The 21,492-nt window shown below is 37.9% G+C and overlaps 1 protein-coding gene across 3 annotated transcripts in view; it reads right to left on the reverse strand.

The window, feature by feature from the left end:
* Window positions 1-3,546: 3,546 nt before the first annotated feature.
* Window positions 3,547-21,492, reverse strand: part of NDUFAF6 (NADH:ubiquinone oxidoreductase complex assembly factor 6) — a 51,269-nt gene continuing 33,323 nt past the window's right edge. For all 3 annotated transcript variants that reach the window (XM_036742073.1, XM_036742074.1, XM_036742075.1), the window contains 4 exons: window positions 16,652-16,785; window positions 15,925-16,026; window positions 12,841-12,897; window positions 3,547-3,691 (listed from right to left, as the gene is read on the reverse strand). In XM_036742073.1, coding sequence (XP_036597968.1) covers window positions 3,563-3,691; window positions 12,841-12,897; window positions 15,925-16,026; window positions 16,652-16,785 — 422 coding nt within the window. In that variant the 3' untranslated portion in view covers window positions 3,547-3,562. The remainder of the gene's footprint in view (window positions 3,692-12,840; window positions 12,898-15,924; window positions 16,027-16,651; window positions 16,786-21,492) is intronic.

A 21,492-nucleotide genomic window follows, 5' to 3' on the forward strand; every position in this document is an offset into this window, starting at 1 on the left:
TTTAGCTACATTGGTTTTGTTTGTGCAAAAGCTTTTTATGATTCAAAATTGTCCATTTTATCTCCTGTGATCCTTTGGTTTTTTTTAAATAGAAATAGGTGTTGTTAAAATTATTTCTGCATTTATTGATACAATACTGTAACTTTTGCTTTGGGTTATTAATGTGGTCTGTTATGCCTATAGTTTTCCTAATATTAAGTCAACTGTGCCTTCCTGGTATAAATCCAATCTAGTCTTCAGGCTTTCTAATTTCTAGCTTTCCTACCTGCCCACAATTAATAAAACAACCTCTAACATACCTCAAGAGAGTTTTGCAAAGCTTTCCCAGTAGTTTGGGGCTTTAAAAAAAATTCTAAGTATCACTGCCACATAGGTATTCTGGTCACAAAAATGAAATTTATAGTTGTAATTAGTATAAACATGCATTTACACTTCTTTGTTTTAAATAGACTAAGCCTGACTCAGGCTGGTCTGGTAGTACAGATGTCATTGAAATAATATAAGATGTTCATATGCCATCTAACTTCCAAAAGTTCACTTAGCCATAGCATGGAAAGGTTATTCAACAAGCATATAGCATCAATTCAGTTGGATACAGCTTCCTTTGTCGATCACGCTAGCATAGAAGCATATATCAGGCGGAGGAATAAGCCTTCACTCCTCCTGCACAGGTTGTGGCAACGGTTCAAGCCTTATTCCCTTAGACCAATTAACTTTCAAGGCCACTTTTTAAAGAAAATCTAGTCTAGCCTAGCCCATGTCAGTCCTATCAGTTGTTTTATAGAGGAACAAGGTATAGTGAAAAGGATACTACCCGGCACATAGGAGGCACTTCATAAATGTTTGTTGACTGACATTGGAAATAAGGTTAAATTCTAGCTCTGTTACTTATTAGCTGTGTAATTTTGGGCAAGCCTCTTGACTTCACCGAACCTTAGTGGCTTACTTTGCAAAATGGGGTTAATAATATTTTCTTATCTGTATCACAAGAGTGGTTGTAAGGATTCATTGAGAAATCTCTAATGCAACTAGGTGGCGTAGTGGTTAGAGTGTTGGGTCTGGAGTCAGAAGACCTGAGTTCAAATCCAGCCTTGGACATTTATTTGCCATGTGACCCTGGGCAAGTCACTGTCACCCTCAGTTTCCTCATCCATAAAATGGGAATAATTAACAGCACCTACTTCCTGGGGTTATCATGAGGAATGAGATAACACATGTAAAGTGCTTAGCACAGTGTCTGACACCATATGGATACTATATCTTAGCTATTGTTATTTTTAAATGTATCAAAGGACGTAGTAAGTCATAAGGTGATATATGCATAGATACACATAAGTGTGTATAAATGTATGTGTGTGTGTGTATGTATGTGCTGCTACATCTGTTGGCAGCCAGAATGATGCACTAGGCACTTTTATCAGTTCAAATGTTATGAATGCAATCTCGTCAACATTTGTCATGCTGTGGCAGCACTTACCTATTTTTCTTAGAATATTATAGATTGACTTTTCACTGATGATCAAGAGAAGGGCATCTGCTGCTTTTACAGTTGAGAATAGTTTCATAAGATAAACTTTTAAACCATTATTCCTATAAAACACAATTATTTCATTTGTTTCCCTAACGTACAATGTTGTCATGAATAATGAGAGTTCAAAACATCAAGTTTGTGTTCAGAGAAACCAAAAGAAGCAATCTGTTTTCTGACTCATGATAAATGAGTATAATACCTATTTCTAACTTCCTTCACAAGGCTTCTGAAAAGGTTATTAAGAATGAGGCTTGGAGGCTTCAGAGAAAAGATCTGAGTATCACTGCCATACAGGTCTTTTGCAAAAGAAAAGATGAGATTTGTAACTGAAATGTATGTAGAGGTGCTTTTGCCTTGCATTTAAAAATTCAAAGTACCAACTTTATGGAAGGCATCAGACCATGTGCTTTTTAACTTAACCACTGATTTACAACCTTAAGACAGTACTTATGATGTCTTGTATAATTCAATGAGAATAATTTTTCTTAATATTCAAAGATGTTTGGTATTAGAACAAGGATATTTGATTAGTATTTATGAGTTCCAAGTTTCTTGTTCCAGTACCAACCTGTTTTGTGAAGACATTTAGATGAAGCTGTATTTTAATAATTATGTGATAATTATTATGGATATGTTTTACATGATTACACATGTATAACCTATATTGAATTGCTTGCCTTCTCAATGAGAGGAGTTGGGAAGGAGGAAGGGAGAGAATTTGGAACTCAAAGTTTTAAAAACAAATGTTAAAAATCGTTTTTACATTTAACTGGAGAAAAATGAAATACTAAATAAGTTTGAAAATAAAATATTTATGAAAGGCCAAAAAAATAATTATGTGAGCACTCCCTCCACTAACAGACTGCCATCTCGCCACGGCCTCCTGTCCTGTGTGATTCTTGTCCATGCCCTTCTGCAAATCCTTCACAGCAGAGGTGACTGGCCCATAAAGTTTCCAAATGCAGCCCAAACCAGATTAAAATGTGACTGAGCAATATCTAATGAAATAAAAAGAAAACATAGATAACACATTTTAAAACTAAGTCAATACGTAGCCTCCAGCGATCCTTACATATGGATTAGTGGGCCCCATTTCTATCTGAGTTTGAGACTGCTGCTCAGAGGACCCAATTAGGGTTAAGAGTACCTTCCTCTGGTTCTTTTGGTACCTCAGGGCTACTTAACGAAATGAAGCACTTGAGTTACCTGTTGTCTCACATCCTTGCTACATGACTAGCTCCCTCCCTTTCCTGGTCAGATCACTGAATCTCAGAGTCACAACAGATTTCAAAGGTCATCTATGTGAATCAGGCCTATATTGTGTAGGGATCCCCTTTACAACCATCCTACTGAAAATCTGTCCACCTGATACTTAAAAACCTCCAACAAGGGCAGAGCCCACTGCCACCCAAAGCAGCTCCTTCCATTTTGTGATGGCTCCAAATGACTGAAAAAACTGTCCTTCCTTCAAACTGAAATCTACAACTTGTGCCCAATGCTTCTAGCTCTGCACCCAGTGGCCATGAAGATGTCTAATTCCTCTTCAAAATAACAGCCTTCAGATATCTGAAGACAGCTGAATATATTTAAATCCCTTCAACCAATCCTCACATGGCAGGATGAGGCACCCTCAGTTTATAGTTTTACTAGCTGCATGACTAGTGCAACTTCACTGAGACTCTTCCTCATCTGTGAGGGGGCAAGACTAGATTGTGCTCTGATTAAAACTCAACAAAAGATGTTCTTTCATCAGAAGCACAAACATTTTGTGGGAGCCTCACACCATAAGTGCTACTGTTCCATAGAGTTATCTAGGCAACTAATACAGAGAATCATATACGAGATGCGGCTTATCCCTGAACGACTTAGGTTATGGGTTCTCTCTCCAGTTTTTTTTCCCCATTCTCCAGTTTTTCATATTAAATTAAATTTTTTGCAAAAAGATGAATAATAGGTGCTATAGAATATTTATATATCATTTAAATCTTCCTGAAAGGAAATAATGAGCCATCTCAGTACTATAAATTGATTTTAATATCTTTTTTTCCAAGACCGAATATAGAGATGCAATGCTAATAATGTATTCTTCTGCTGTAATCTTGGGTGGAACACATCAAAATCCACTCTTTGAATTTTTTCTAAATAGTCCTCTAAAGCAACCTGAAAATGGAGAAGAGAGTTTAGTCAGTACATTAAAAACATTAATCATGTGAAAGAAACTTGAGAGAAATTACAGTGATTATATAATTGGCAGACAGAGATGGGGATATAGTGTTAGACCTGGCATCAGGATAACCTAAATTCAAAGCTTGCTTCACTGGGCAAGTCACTTAACCTTTCTCAGCCCTAGTTTCCTTATCTGTAAAATGGGAACAACACCTAACTCACAAGATTAGAACTGAATGAGTTAATATATGTAAAACACTTTGCAAACCTTAAAGCACTATATAATGCAAACAATTACGATGATAAAAAACTGTTTCCATGGTAAAAGAACCTCATATGCCCCTTCTTTCTAAAATACATTAATGAAAAAAATTTAATGTAAAAATAACACCAGTTATGTTTTTCTTTTATTCAACAAGTATTTATTAAATGTTTACTACATGCATGGCACTAAGGTAGGTACTGGGTATACAAAGACAAAAACAACAAAATTCCCCATACTCAAAAAAAGTCAGCCTTGATTCTACTTCAGGAATACTCCACTTATACAAATAATTTAATAAGAGACTCATCGCCAGTAGGCTAGCCACTGGATGAATTTTTTTGCCACAGAAATACATGAATCTATCTAAGGTATAAAGGGGTTGTGATTCTTGTTGATGGCAAAAGCACCCACAATGATAAGTCATGGATATTTTGAGGTACTGTAGTTAGAGCAAACTTGAATTTAACAAAAATCCTTTTTTGTTTACAATCTATAGAGTTCCTTTTCATGAAGTAATCAGCTAAGATGTGAATGCCAATGAGAATAACAATGTAACTACACAGAAGCTGTCTGACCTCATTGTTATAGCTAAATTATGCTTGAGTCTATGAAAAACAATAAAGGAAAAATGTCAGTCATGACAAAAAATGTGAGATGAAGGTCAATGAAGTCAATGAAATCTGGAGGTCAATTATGTTAACGAAAAAAGTTGGCAGAATAGATTATGATGAAAGATGGATCAGGTTTTCTCTATCATAAAGTCAGATAGGGATGGGAATCAGATCCATGAATTCTTTGGAACAGGGAACCCCCTCATGAGGAAACTCCTGTTACTGATGCAGATCAACACCTTCTTTGAAACTTTTTGCTGCTTGGGGCACTGAGTGATTAAGTGATTTATCTAGGGTCACAATGCAGTGATAGTGTCTGAATACAGACTGAAGCATACTTTTTTGTTTTCTTTCTTTTTCTTGAGGTTTTTCTTTTCTTTTTTTGGTGTATGTTTTCTTTCACAACATGACTGCTATGGAAATGTTCTGCATGACTACACATATATGACCTATATCAAACTGCTTGCTTTCTCAATGTGGGGGATGGGAGATGGGGGTAAAGAAAGGGAGGAAAAGAGAGAATTTGGAACTCAAAATTTTAAAAATAAAGGCTAAAAACTGCTTTTATATGTAACTGGGGAAAAATAAAATGCCCAACAAAAAAACAAAAAAGATAAATGAAAGTCCAAAGCAAAAAAAAAAAAAAAACCAAAAAAAAACACCACTCCTCATTCACACAGGCATACTTGGAGGCCCCTGTGTCCCCTGTTGGCTTCTTCCTGCTGTAGTAGCAATTTAGATTTGAAGATCTTTCCCACCCATTAATAGACCATGTGACCTGCTTATATCAAAGGAAGCCTAAGTCACATGTGGTGGGAGGAGTTTCCTGACAGGAAAAGGAAGTTATGTCACAGGAAATGCTGAGAAAGAGAGAGCGAGAGAGAGCGCAAGTGCGCAGTTATGGCTGCTAATGGCCGATGCTGTGATAGTTAGAGCTGAACAGGCTGACTTAGCTGTACTTTGAGTTTGTGTTTGGGGAAGACTCCAACAGGGGGTCAGAGAGGATTTGGGATGGCAAGGCTCCATGTTGTGATATTGTGTTTTAAGTTCCTTGCTGTTATATAAAGTAGGTTAACTGGCTGTGGGAGCTGAGCATTTGGTTATGGGATATGGCTCTCTGATGTCTGAATAAATGTTATACTTCTTCCACCTTTTATATGGAAAGTCTCTCATACTTTGCGATACAGAACCACACAGGCATATTCACGATTATCATCGATGTTGTGTTTATTGCCTTACTGATACACCTACCTAGCCTTGAGCCAAGGCTGCTGTCAGCTCTGGCAACTCTTGTGCACTTCGAGGCATACTGGGACTTCTCCCCCACCCCTGACAAGTTGCCAGGCTTTCTCCTGCCCAATAAATGGGAGGGGATGAAGAGGTCACTACCTGTTTACCATCCCAATAGGGACCTAATCCAAGACATTCTCCAGCTCAGTTGCTATCCCCAGGGCTTTTTTTTAATGGTCTCCTGATGCTGGTCCCATACCTCCATGTGATCCTTCTGCCTACAGTAAGCAGATTTCCTTGGGCCTTCAAAAGGTACATCTCCGTTTGGCATGAGGCTAAACCTCAAAGGAGGATTTTGAATATGCCTCCCTCAATGAACTTCTCTCCAATCAATTGATATTGCAGCTGGATTCACTGTTTATTGCTCCCAGCCTCTTACACTCACTCCAGCTACCTATACAGACCACCTCTGTTCCCCAGTCTCCATCTGCCACTGCCAGAGGCCTCTACCCACTTCTCTATCTCAATCTCTGGGGGAACCAACTACATTGTTCTCCAGCCTCAAGATTTGATTGCCCCCTTGCCTATTTCCAATCCTGACAAGCAATAGTAGATCACTACAACAATCCACTTCTTTGCTCTTAATCACTTGTTGCTCAATAGAGCTATAAGAAATCACAAAGCCATGCTAAATGGGCCTTCTAAAAATTTACATTATCTAATCTCAACTGGCCCACTAAAAATTTTATTATCTAATCTCACTACAGGAAGGCAAACATTCTATTCCTCATTAACTGATTCACTACCCCATTCTCAGTGGCTATTCCAAACCTTGTCTCTCTTCAAGCCTCCCAGAGCATCTGTCCTCTCAGTCAAAGGCTTTGCCTCAATACTTTAAAATAAAATATATAAAAAATTAGGCCATTTGCAACAGTTCCCTCTTCTCTCCTCTTCATCTCCCATCACTTAAAATTTTCCTTTTACTATCTCCTCCTTTAACTACACTTTCAGATGAAGAAATGGCCCTTCTCCTTGCCATGACAAAACTGTCTACAGCTGACCTTGATTCCATTTTATCCTGACTTTTCCAGTAAATTGCATACCTTACAACCCCATCACTCACACTCTCTTTGATCTTCAATTTTTCCTCATTTGCTTGTTCCTTTTCTGCTGCCTACAAGATGATCCAACCATCTTGGCTAGTTATCACCCTACAGGTATCCTTCCCTTTGTGGCAAACCTCCTTGAGAAAGCACTCTACACTCAGTGCCTCCACTTCCTCTTCTCTCACTCTCTTCTATACCCTCTCTAGCTTCTGACCTCATCATTCAACTGAAATTGCCCTCTCCAAATTTATCAGTGATCTCTTAATTGCTAAATCTCATGGGCTTTCCTCAACTTTCAGTTTCCTTAAGCATTCTGCTGCCTGTGACACTGTCAGTCACCTCCTCTTGAATACTCTCTCTTCAGAGCTTTGTGATACTGATCTCAATCTCCCAGTTCAATTGCTTCCTCAGCCTCCTTTGCTGGTTCTTCATCTAGGTTATAACAACTAACCTTTAATGTCTCCCAATGGTCTATCCTGAGCTCCCTTCTGTTGTTTTTCAATCATGTCCAACACTTCATGACCCCACTTGGGGTTTTCTTGGCAAAGATACTAGAGTGGTTTGCCATTTCTTTCTCCAGCTCATTTTACAGATGAGGAAACTGAGGCAAACAGGGTAGAGTGCCTTGTTCAAGGTCACACAGCTAGTAAGTGTCTGAGGCCAGATTTGAACTCAGGAAGGTAAGTCTTCCTGACTCCAGGCCCAGTACTGTGCCACCTCACTTCCTGAACCCCCTTCTAGTTTTGCTTTATACCATCTTGCTTGGTGATCTTATCAGCTCCCACGGGTTCGATTACCACTCATCCTTCAAGACCCAGTTTTAAATGCTACCTCCTCTCTGATATCTTCCTATGAAATCCCATAGCACTCTGAATTGCTTACTGTATTTTCAAACTATACTTCGTATTACAGTATAGTATTTTGTATCTCCGTCAAAATCCCTCTACACTTTAACAGCTAACTTAATGAGGGCTATGGCCAAGCTTCTAGTAATGTACCTTCCCAAAATTAACTAGACTGGCCTCTGAACAACCATTTGTTGCTCGACCTTTCTGGCTAAATGAATAAACTTTCCAGAGTTTGCATTTTACTAAAATAGCCTTCAAGAACTCACCTTACTAACACAATGAGAAAATAGGATTTTAGTGGAGGGTTTTACACATGGTAGGAGCTTAATCAATAGTTAATTGTGGTATATGAATGTAACAGAATATTATTACACCATATGAAATTATGTTTATGAAGAATTCAAAGCAGCACGGGAAGACATGAATGAACTGATACAAAATAAAGTAAATCTAACCAGGAAAACAGTATATACAATGACTACTACAATGTTAATAGAAAAAAAAACAGAAAAAAAGTGAAACTAAACACTGTATATTTATGATGAACAGGCTTGGTTTTGAAGAAAAAAACAGTAAGAAAGGATACCTCTGATTCTTTATTGCAAGAGTGTCGAATTAAATTACATATATTGTCTGACTCAATTGACAAGTTAGTTTTGTTGAACTGCTTTTTTTTTAATATATTTTTACAAGGAATGGCTATCTGGGCAGGGGAGAGGAGAGGAATATATTCAAAAACGGAGGTGATATAGAAGACAAAATATATCAATAAAATTTAACGCAAGAGTTGTTATTAATGAATGAAAGGAATGTACTTATTTAAATAAGCAGCCAGGTTGCTCAGTGGAGAATGCACTGGACCTAGAGTCTGGGACTTCTAAATTCAAATTCTGCCTCAGATACTTACTAGCTGTGCAATCTCTTAATCTTAAATTTAAACTTAATCTCTGTAATCTTAAACTTCACCTCGTTAAATTAAGCTCAACAAATATTTTCTAAATAGGAGACATGCTTTCTATATTCCTCACAACCTTCACTGGTACCTCCTCTAGTTTCTATCCCAGTTTATTGATATCCCTCTTAAAATACAGTTTCTAGCACAAAGCAAAATACTCTAGATGTAATCAAATCAGGAGAACAGTAGAAAAGGATAATTATCTCCCAGGCTCCAGGCACTAATTCTATTAATGCAGCCTATATTTTTTGGAAGTTATCTTACATAATTAATTCACAATCAATTAATCAACAATTAGCATATGCTAAGCACTAGGACATAAAGCTAAAAATGAAATAGCCTCTGCCCTGAAGGGAGTTACAATCTATTGGAAGAAGACAATATATACATACATAATTATATATAAAATAAAAATTAATTAAGGAGGAGAGGAAGTATAGCTACTGTAGGGACCAAGAAATGTCTCATGTAAAAGGTGTTGTTAAGAGCTGAGCTTTGAATAAGACGAGGAGGTCTAAGAGTCAAAGACGAGAGCAAAACACATTCTAGTCATGGGACCTAGACAAAGGCCTGGTGACAGGAGACAGAGCATCATATGTAAAATCTGTAGTGTTTCTTCTGTATTAAACAAGCTTAACCTACAATGTAAATAAATATAGTAGATTTTCCAAATCTAGGTATAAGTCTTTACATTTATTCCTATTGAATTTTACCTATTGGATCAGGAGTTCTTAACATTTTGTGTCATAGATCTCCTTTAGAACTAGTCTGATGGAATAACCTAGGGGGGAGCCAAGATGGCAGCTGGAAAGCAGGGACTGGCTTAAGCTCCCCACCAGGTCCCTCCAAACACCTATAAAAAATGGCTCTGAACAAATTCTAGAGCTTCAGAACCCATGAAATAGCAGAGGGAAGCAGGACTCCAGCCCAGGAAAGCCTAGATGGTCGCTGGGAAGGGTCTATCACATGAAGCTGGAAGCGGAGTGGAACAGAACCCAGAGTGGGCCATGCCAGAACCAACCAGACTGGAGCTGGGTGGAACAGGCCGTAGCACCCTGAATCAGTGAGCTGTGGCAGTTCCCAGACTTCTCAACCACAAACGCTAAAGACAACAGAAAAGGTTAGTGGGAAAAGCTGCTAGGACAGAGTGAAAGGAGTTTGAGGTCGGCCCCTGGGGGCTGCGGAGGTGGTACAGCTCTGAAGCTGCTTCCAGATCTATAGCTGCACAGTTGCTTCTGGACCCAGGCCCACCGGGTGGGAGGAATTAAGCAGCAAATTACAGCAGGAGTGCAAAGCCTTCTTTGCCCTCCCTGGATCTGGGCTGCAATCCTGGTTGGCAGTTCTTGGGGGAGAAGGAGCACTGGTGTGGCAGAGCTTGCTGTGTAGAAGTAGCTCTGAAAATAGCAGCGCAGCCCCTCAAGCTTGGGACAAAGTACTCTCTACTCTACAAGCAGTCATACCCTGACAAAAAGCACAAGGGTCAAGTAGTTGGCTGGGAACACGGCCAGGCAGAGAAAACAGTCTCAGATTCAGACTCAGACTTTGGAATCTTTTTTGGTGACAAAGATCAAAATATACAGCCAGAAGAAGTCAACAAAGTCAAACAGCCTACATCAAAAGCCTCCAAGAAAAATATGAATTGCTCTCAGGCCATAGAAGAGCTCAAAAAGGATTTGGAAAAGCAAGTGAGAGAAGAAGAGGAAAAATTGGGAAGAGAAATAAGAGTGATGCAAGAAAACCATGAAAAACAAGTCAATGACTGGCTAAAGGAGACCCAAAAAAATACTGAAACATATACTGAAGAAAACAACACCTTAAATAACAGACTAACCCAAACGGCAAAAGAGCTCCAAAAAGCCAATGAGAAGAATGCCTTGAAAGGCAGAATTAGCCAAATGGAAAAGGAGGTCCAAAAGACCACTGAAGAAAATACTGCCTCACAAATTAGACTGGAGCAAGTAGAAGCTAGTGACTTGATGAGAAATCAAGATATTATAAAACAGAACCAAAGGAATGAAAAAAAGGAAAACTGTGAAATATCTCATTGGAAAAACCACTGACCTGGAAAACAGATCCAGGAGAGATCATTTAAAAATTATTGGACTACCTGAAAGCCATGATCAAAAAAAGAACCTAGATATCATCTTTCAAGAAATTATCAAGGAGAACTGCCCTGATATTCTAGAGCCACAGGGCAAAATAGAAATTGAAAGAATCCACAGATCACCTCTTGAAAAAGATCCCAAAAAGAAAACTCCTAGGAATATTGTCACCAAATTCTAGAACTCCCAGATCAAGGAGAAAATACTGAAGGCAGCCAGAAAGAAACAATTTGAGTATCATGGAAACACAATCAGGATAACACAAGATCTAGCAGCTTCTACATGAAGGGATCGAAGGGCTTGGAATATGATATTCCAGAGATCAATGGAGCTAGGATTAAAACCAAGAATCACCTACCCAGCAAAATTGAGTATCATGCTCCAAGGCAAAATATGTACTTTCAATAAAAGAAAGGACTTTCAAACTTTCTCAGTGAAAAGATCAGAGCTGAATAGAAAATTTGACTTTCAAACACAAGAATCAAGAGAAGCATGAAAAGGTAAACAAGAAAGAGAAATCATAAGGGACTTACTAAAGTTGTACATGGAAAGGGGATGTATGGAATTCATGAGACCTCAGTAATAGAGCTGAAGGGAATATATATATATATATAGACAGAGGGCACAGGGTGAGTTGAATATGAAGGGATGATATCTAAAAAAATAAAATCAAATTAAGGGATGAGAGACGAATATATTGAGAGAGGGAGAAAGGGTGAGATAGACAGTCTTTTCACAACATGAATATTGTGGAAGGGTTTTACATAATGATACACGTGTGACCTATGCTGAATTGCTTGCCTTCTTAGGGAGGTTGGGTGGGGAGGGAAGAGGGGAGAGAATCTGGAACTCAAAGTTTTAAAAGCAGATGTTCAAAAAAAAAAAAAGTGTTTTTGCATGCCACTGGGAAATAAGATATACAGGATATGGGGCACAGAAATCTATCTTGCCCTACAAGAAAGTAAAGGAAAAGGGGATGGGGTGGAGTGGGGTGACAGAAGGGAGGGCTGACTGGGGAATGGGGCAATCAGAATATATGCCATCTTGGAGTGGGGGGGAGGGTAAAAATGGGGAGAAAACTGGTAATTCAAAATCTTGTGGAAATCAATGCTGAAAACTAAAAATATTAAATAAATAATAAAAAAATTTAAAAAAAGAACTAGTCTGATGAAACCTTGGGCTGCTTTTTCAGAATAATGCTTTTAAATGTATAAAATACATGGGATTTTAAGAGAAATATATTAAAATAAATGTTTCAGTTTTTACTTTTACTGTCTAAATTCATGGACCCTCTGAAACCTAACCAAATTTCTTGGAGGTCTGTGGAGCCCAGGTTAAGAACATGTGTATTAATTCATCCTATTTTTCCAACCTTTCAACCCAGATCTTTCTAAATCTTGATTCCATTTCCCAGCATAATAGTTATCTCCTCCATCTTTGTGCTGCCTACAAGTTTCAAAAGAGCATTGTCTTCATCTATGTCATTGATAAAAAGATTTTTCTTTAGACTGAGGACTTTTCTGTATTTAAGACCGATCAGCATTTACTATACCACTTCTTTTGTCAATCAATATGCAGCTGCATATCCATTCAAACAAACACAAGAGTACACAATACTACTTAAATTATAGATTTCTACCCCAATTTTACGGTATTTTACTAATGATCTGTATGTGTACTACATACATATGGTACATAGTTTACACATAGCTTGTCTCAAAACATAGCAATCTGTGAAATGATTAGAATGTTACTGTATATTATATTAAAAATTCCTTATAGAAAACCTATTACCAAATGCTGGGAAACAGAAGGAGGAACTGTTGATGCTTTAAAACATTCTTTAAGGAGACAGCTGTTTATTTCTTTATATACTACAGGAGAATCTTCATTCTCAAAACTTAGAAAACCAAAGAAAGATAAAAACCAAAAATAACCAACATTAGAGACACAAATTTGTAGTAACTTTAAAACATATGAGATCAGATTCCTTAAGTTCTGCAGCTCTGTCTGTTATTCTACTTACCGTCTGAAGAAAAGCAGGAAATGCTTTCACAGGAATACTTTTCTGGAAGGATCTGGCCTAAAAAGAACAAGGAGAGGAAATTGATTTGATGCAGAAATTCCCCTCAAAATAAATACTAACTCTTAAAGTGAACAAAAAGCTCCAACCCACACAAAACAAACCTATCAGAGAAATCACAAATCACAAAAATTGTAGGATTTCAGAACTTGGAAGGTAGTAACATTTCCTCTAGTTCAACCTGTAAGTAATCCAGAATCCCTTCTAGAACATTTCTGACTGAAATAGTGATAACACAGCCTTTGCTTAAACAGCCCTGAGACTGGGAAACCCACTGCCACTCAAAAGCAACCCGCTCCATTTTTGGACAGCTACAATTGTTAAGAAGTGTCTTTTCATACTGACACACTTTGTAATTTCTATTCACTTCCAGGCTAGATAAACTTCTCTGTTTAAGTATATCAATGAATGTTACTAGAGTTAAAAACTTCTTTAGCTATAAAACCCAGAGAAAAAGACGCCATGGTTTTAGGAAACTCCTTTTTGTTCTACAGACAAGCTTTGATATTTCTTATGATTTGTCTTTTCTTAGGCAAGTAATTTCTCCCCTCTGGGCCTTAGTTTCCCTATCTTTTAGATTAAAAAAAAAAAGCTAGACTCTATGATCGCAATAGAATGCCCTCCCAGCTTCAGTGTCCTGTATCCTAATTACAACATAATTTAGAATATAAAAAGAGCACAGGAGTCAGACTGTCATGTGTCATTTAATGGAATGATCACTTCTACAGGCAGAAAATCAAGAATGGCTTCATAGAGAAAGTGGTATCTGTGTTGGGCCTTAGGATTAAGGAGAATAACAGAAGAAGCTTCCTGTCCACATATGGCAGGTGGCGTGGGCAAAGACATAGGCAGAATGACAGCAGGTGACAGGTCATTGTGCAGTCTGGTCAGGATACAAAGTAAAGATGAGAGACAGAAAGACATAATGGAAAGACTGCTAAACTTGGGAGTCAGAAGATATGGGTTCAAATCTTACCTCAGATTAGCTGTGTGACTCTGGTGAACCAAATTTACCTCATTGGACCACTGCTTCCCAATTTTGTAAATGAGGAAGTGAGACAGCACATACAAAATGCCTTGCAAATATCAAGCGCTATATAAATGTCAGCTATTAAGGTATACAATTAAGGTAGACTTCAAAAGACTGATGATGAAGCATACACACCTCCGGCCTCCTGGCAGAGAAATGATGGACCAGATGTGTAAAATAAGACATATGTTTTCTGTCATGGTCAATATGTTGATTTATCTTGCTTAACTGTATTTATTAGTACAAGGGAAGTCTTGTAAAAAGAAGGTTACTATGTGGAGCATAAGGGCATGCGTGTATACAAAAAAGTTCAGAAAGGAGACACAAATAGGGTAGTTTTGTTATAACCTGGTTAAATTTAACATACATGTTTAAAAAAATAAAATTTACATAATAACTGTTCATGGTCCCACATATAATCTGCATTTGTGTTCTTTGTATATTGGAATATATAATATTTAACACTGGCACAGTGGGATAGAGCCCTGGGCTTTGGAATCAGGAAGGCTCATCTTCCTGAGTTCAAATCCAGTCTCAGACACTTACTAGCTGTGTGACTCTGAGCAAGTCACTTAACCCCATTTGCCTCAGTTCCTTATCTATAAAATGAGCTGGAGAAGGAAATGGCAAACCACTCCAGTATCTTTTCCAAGAAAACCTCAAATGGGATCATGAAGAGGTGGACATGACTGAAAACAATTGAGCAATACTGGAATATTTGTTTTTGTTTATGACTAAGTTCATAATTTTTTAAAAAGAAAAGAAAAAAGTAACACTAACTGGAGACTGATTATGGAGGACTTTGCCAGATAATGGGATGTATATTTTGTCTTTGAAACAATAGAAAGCTACTAAAGCTTTTAAGCAGAGTGGTAACACAATTAGACTTATGTATAAATATTATGTTGCGGTAAAAGAAATGCAAACTACAACAAACATACTTTTAAAAAAACCTTCCAAATAAATAAGAAAAGAAATGCAAGTTAAAATAACTAAGATTTCACACTTCACACCCAGCAAATTGGCAAAAGATGATAAAAGAAGTAGTTAATATGGGAGGAGCTATAGGAAAATAGGTACATTAATATATTATTAATAGAACTGTGAAACTGTTCTGTAAAACAATTTGGAATCTTTCTAAAAAAGTCACTAAAGTGTTCAAACCATTTCACCAAATGATCCCACTGCTGGGCATATACTACAAGTGGGTCAAGAACAGAAAGTCACCAAATACAGCAAAATATTTATAGCATCACTTTTTGTGGCATCAAAAAGCCTGAAACAAAGTGAAGGCCCATTGACTAGAGAACAGCTGAACAAATTATGGCATATGAATTATTACTATAACATAGAAAATGACAACTTTGAGGACTTCAGAGAAACAAGAGAAGACTTGTATAAAATGATGGAGCATGAGGTCAGGAGAACAAACATACACAACGACTAAAAATGTTTTCTGATAAAACAGAGCAGATACTTGAGGGGAACCTACAGAATTTAAAAAAGTTTGTTTGCTTGTTTCCCAAGTCAGGGAAAACGTCTGCTCAACTCAGGGTTGAAGAAAATAAGTCAGTAGAAAAGGTGCTATTAGGTAGACCAGAGTCATTCAGGAATATTACTAATTGAGCAAAGTCATGAAGTAGTCAGGTGGGATGGACTTGATAGCATAGGTACAGGGAATTCAGCCACAGAGAGAAAATGATATGTCTTACCTGAAATGAGATGAATAAAAGGATAAACATAAAGACATATACTTTAAGGAAAAGGGGAGGACAGAGAGAATTAATGCCAGCTCTTGAGAGTAAGGTTAAAGTGGTTAAAACTAGGAGCTTGAAGAGAATAAAGAACAGCTTCCAAAGAGAGCTATATGAAGGGTCACTCAATACAAGATGAATCTAAAGAATTCCAAGCAACAGATACCAAAACAACATTCTAGAAAATACTATATCTAGGGATTAAAATGTACTATATTCATTAGTCCAAAAAAGGAAACTTACGTGTTTTAAATGAAGATGTCCCTGGCTGGCAATGTCATAAATTACATCCCTCACATTTTTATCTTGATTCTTACGTAAAAAATCTTCTTGTGAAACACCATGCTGTAAAAGAAAACTCAGATTAGGGTGTTCTTAACACACCTAAATCTAATTTACCAGCCATAAAAAAAACTCCTGGGATAATAAGTGGGTAATTATCCATCATACAATAATAACTTTACTGCTTCAGTGTGAAATCAATGAACAAGAAGACTATATTAGCAACAAAGAAGAGAAAAGACAACAGCAATTTCTTTCACAAAACTTAAAGCTTATATTACATTTTTTACAAATTAAAATGCTTTTGTTAATTTTAAATGTATTTTTCCCTCTTAACTACTTGTGAGCAGCCTTCAGAAAAAGCTGACCCACTAGAAAGATTTCTCTGACTACCTGGGGTAAGGGAGACAAGACACATGGAGATAACAGTCCTTCCTCACTTCACCATCATCACCAACAACAAATGCCTGACAGGATAAAACTCTGATTTGAGGATATGTATGGGATGACATGGAAAGAAGTATGAAGTATGTTTTTTATTTTCAGGCTGAGTCAATTGTTTTTGTTGAACATAAAACTAAAGAAAACTCGCATTACATTCATATTTAAAATTCTTATGGCTTTCAGAAGAGAAAACATTTATTTTCAGTTTGAAGTTTATTGTTAGCTTCCTTTTGGATTTTCTTACCAGCATGCAAATGTCCATGGGAAGAAACACCTTTCTCCTACTAATATGATAGGGAGTTGCTCTCAAGCAGGTGACAATGCCTTGTGCTTTCCCAATATGACTTGCAGCATGATCTGCATGGAGGTCCCTTATACCTATTATTTTTTTTAATTAAGAACAAAGTTGGTTAGCTTTATTTACATGCCCTAAGTTTACAGGCAGTGTATATATTTTATGTCTGAAAAGACTACAAACAGACTCAAAGCATAATCACACAAAAGGCGCAAAGCAGATGACCATTTTACCACATAGCGGGTTTTAAAATTGAAACAACTTAATAAGAAGTTTCCTAAAATTATGATGGAACAAGAGCATGTTTAAAATTTAATTACCTATTAAGAATTTTATACCAATCTTTCCATTCTCTTCTTTTCAGCACAGTATGATCTCATTCTAAGGAATGTGCTTTGCAAATAAACAATTCTATTCTTTACTCTTTTCATTATTATAGTAAATGTCTCTGGGTGTGTTTTTAAGAGAAATAGAATAAAAATTTTTATTTCCTACTTAGAGTGCCATAATAACATAGTTTTCTTTAAAAAATAATTATAATACATTGTCCTTGGCCTAAAGAACTTACCAATTATAATAAGAACTCACTAATCTGGAAAATCAGGTCAGAGAAAAAATCCCACCTAAATTAGTAAGTAAAAAAAAAAACCCAATAAATTGCAAAAATATTTTAAGAAATGCTCTTCTATTGGCGGGGGGGGGGGGGGGGAGGGGAAGAGCCAAGATGGCAGCTGGAAAGCAGGGACTTGCTTAACCTCTCCCCGAAATCCCTCCAAACACCTGTAAAAAATGGTTCTGAACAAATTCTAGAGCTGCGGAACCCACAAAATAGCAGAGGGAAGCAGGTCTCCAGCCCACAACGGCCTGGAGGGTCTATCGCATGGTGCTGGGAGCAGAGCGCAGTCATGTGTAGGCTGCACCGGCCTGGAGCAGGCCTTAGGGCCATGAATCATTGAGCTGTGGCAGTTACCAGACTTCTCAACCCACAAACACCAAAGACCACGGAGCAGGCTAGTGGGAAAACTGCTAAATCAGTTTAGAAAGCAGTCCAGCCCCAGCCCTGGGTGTGGTGGACGTGGTGAGGCAGTGGTGATAGCAGCAGCAGGAAGCTCCTGTGACTATTTCCAGAGGTCCAGCTTCAGCTGCTTCCCGAGTCCCTGGCTCATACAGTGGGAGGAATCAAGCAGCAGACCAGAGCAGGAGTGCAGGGCTTGCTTTGCCCTGCTTGGATCTGGGTCGCAATCCTGGTTGGCGGTTCTTGGGGGAGAAGGAGCACTGCTATGGCAGAGCTTGCAGTGACAGTGGAGTAGGAGTAGCTATGAAAACAGCAGTGCAGCCCCTCAAGCTTGGGACAAAGCACTCTCTACTCTACAAGCAGTCATACCCTGACAAAAAACTCAAAGGTCAAGTAGTTGGCTGGGAACATGGCCAGGCAGCAAAAAAGGATGCAGATTCAGACTCAGACTCTGGAATCTTTTTTTGGTGACAAAGAAGATCAAAACATATAGCCAGAAGAAGTCAACAAAGTCAAAGAGCCTACATCAAAAGCCTCCAAGAAATATATGAATTGCTCTCAGGCCGTGGAAGAGCTCAAAAAGGATTTGGAAAAGCAAGAGAAGTAGAGGGAAAATTGAGAAGAGAAATGAGAGAGATGCAAGAAAACCATGAAAAACAAGTCAATGACTGGCTAAAGGAGACCCCCCCCCCCAAAAAAATACTAAAGAAAATAACGCCCTAAAAAACAGACTAACCCAAATGGCAAAAGAGCTCCAAAGAGTCAATGAGGAGAAGAATGCCTTGAAAGGCAGAATTAGCCAAATGGAAAAGGAGGTCCAAAAGACCACTGAAGAAAATACCACTTGAAAAATCAGACTGGAGCAAGTGGAAGCTAGTGACTTTATGAGAAATCAAGATATTATAAAACAGAACCCAAGGAATGAAAAAAAGGAAGACAATGTGAAATATCTCATTGGAAAAACCACTGACCTCTGTTTCAACAATCTGGCTAGCAGCTGTTGTGGGGGTGAAAGACCAACACAAGCCCAACAACAAGCATGCTACAAGCATGCTGCAAAAGCACAGGTTCTTTTGGTCTGCTTTAGTAAGGAAAGCAACATTAAGGGGTTGACAAGCCTACTTTAATTCAGCATACAAATACCATTCACTTAGTTCAGGGGAAAAAGCACCCTGAACTGCGGAGCAAAATACAAACATATTACAAACATTGACAGACAGACCTTGTCTGATTCAAATCCCAATACATAGTTACCAGAGTTTAACAAAGTCTCAGCATCTGGGTTACAAGCTGGAGGGCTCTTAGCTACAGCTGCCTGGAGTCTCCAAATCAGCAAGCCATCAAGAGTGAGAGCCCTGAGCAAATGGCTCTGTCTTCTCTTCTTAAAGCATTTCAGACGTCATCTGAATGACCAGAACTTAGGCTCCTGTGATTGGCTCTGGAGTTAGCACCTCCCCTTAGTTAGCCCTACCTTGGGTCCCACCCCAGTTACCAATCCACACCCACATAGGTTTTACACCTAATAGGGGTTTGGGCCTGGGGCTTAGCACCTAGTAAGACTCAATGAAATACAATGAACTACTCAAAGGAAACAAAAGCCAAACTCTTCAAGGGCACTTGGCTGAACTAAGTGCTAAGAGCCCATTTTGCTTACCAACACAACCTGGAAAATAAATCCAGGAGAGACAATTTAAAAATTATTGGACTACCTGAAAGCCATGATCAAAAAAAGAGCCCAGACATCATCTTTCAAGAAATTATCAAGGAGAACTGCCCTGATATTCTAGAGCCAGAGGGTAAGACAGAAATTGAAAGAATCCACCGATCGCCTCTTGAAAAAGATCCCCAAAAGAAAACTCCTAGGAATATTGTTGCCAAATTCCAGAGCTCCCAGATCAAGGAGAAAATACTGCAAGCAGCCAGAAAGAAACAATTTGAGTATTGTGGAAACACAATCAGGATAACACAAGATCTAGCAGCTTCTACATGAAGGGATCGAAGGGCTTGGAATATGATATTCCAGAGATCAATGGACCTAGGATTAAAACCAAGAATCACCTACCCAGCAAAACTGAGTATCATGCCCTAAGGCAAAAATATGGATTTTCAATAAAATAAAGGACTTTCAAGCTTTCTCAGTAAAAAGACCAGAGCTGAATAGAAAATTTAACTTTCAAACACAAGAATCAAGAGATGCATGAAAAGGTAAACAAGAAAGAGAAATCATAAGGGACTTATTAAAGTTGAACTGTTTTGTTTACATTCTTACATGGAAAGATGATGTGTGGAATTCATGAGACCTTTCTCAGCATTAGGGGAGTTGAAGGGAATATACATATATATAGACAGAGGGCACAGGGTGAGTTGAATATGAAGGGATGATATCTAAAAACATAAAATCAAATTAAGGGATCAGAGAGGAATATATTGAGAGAGGGAGAAAGGTAGAGATAGAATGGGGTAAATTATCTCACATAAAAGTGGCAAGAAAAGCAGTTCTGTTGGAAGGGAAGAAGGGGCAAGGTGAGGCAGAAAGAGTGAATCCTGCTCTCATCAGATATGACTTGAGGAGGGAATAACATACACACTCAATACACACAACTTACCCCACAGGAAAGTAGGGAGAAGGGGATAAAAGACGGGGGATGATAGAAGGGAGAGGAGATGGGGGAGGAAGTAATCAAAAGCAAACACTTTTGAAAAGGGATAGGGTCAAGGGAGAAAATTGAATAAAGGGGGACAGGATAGGACGGAGGGAAATATAGTTTGTCTTTCACAACATGAGTACTGTGGAAGTGTTTTATATAATGATACATGTGTGGCCTATGTTGAATTGCTTGCCTTCTTGGGGAGGGTGGGTGGGAAGGGAAGAGGGGAGAGAATTTGGAACTCAAAGTTTTAAAAGCAGATGTTCAAAAAAAAGTTGGGTTTGCATGCAACTGAAAAATAAGTTATATAGGGAATGGGGCATAGAAATCTATCCTGCCCTAACAGAAAGTAAGGGGAATGGGGTGGGGTGGGGGGTGACAGAAGGGAGAGCTGACTGGTGAATGGGGCAATCAGAATATATGCCATCTTGGAGTGGGGGTGAGGGTAGAAATGGGAAGAAAATTTGTAACTCAAAATCTTGTGGAAATCAATGCTGAAAACTAAAATATTAAATAATTTTTTTAAAAAAGCATTACATAATAGAGACCTAACAGTTTTATGTACAATCCTCTCCTGTTCCATAATAAACATGGAAATGTTCATTTTATTTGATGTTTGTTATGTGCAGAATAAAAATAAAATAAAATGGAAAAAAAGTTAAAAAAAAGAAATACTCTTCTATTACTTGTAAGTACATATAAAAACATTATTAACAAGGCACAAAGAAGAGCATAAACCAAATTATGGGTCTTTGAAAAATCTGATAAAAACACTTTATTGATTAAGTTGAGATGTAACATTATAAAGTAGACAGAGTCAAGATGACATGGATTCAACTCCTTCCTCTGATAGGTATAGATTTAACTTCTCCATGTTCCAGGCAACTATGACTGTAAGTTAGGAATGAGCTGCTGATTCACATTGACAAAAAATCCATTTTTCCCCTCAAAAAAAGATCAGTCACTAATCATTTATAATGAGCAGATTGCTAACTACAAACAGAAATGATGATGCCAAAGCACTTTTACAAGTGCTTTAACATTTGTTGGTCTTAAACTACTGAAAGGCTATTCTGGCAATTTGTTCAGCAAACCTTTTTCTCTATAGACAATACTAAGATATATAC

This window comes from Trichosurus vulpecula, chromosome 1 (assembly GCF_011100635.1).
Source record: "Trichosurus vulpecula isolate mTriVul1 chromosome 1, mTriVul1.pri, whole genome shotgun sequence".
NCBI classification, from domain to species: Eukaryota; Metazoa; Chordata; class Mammalia; order Diprotodontia; family Phalangeridae; genus Trichosurus; species Trichosurus vulpecula.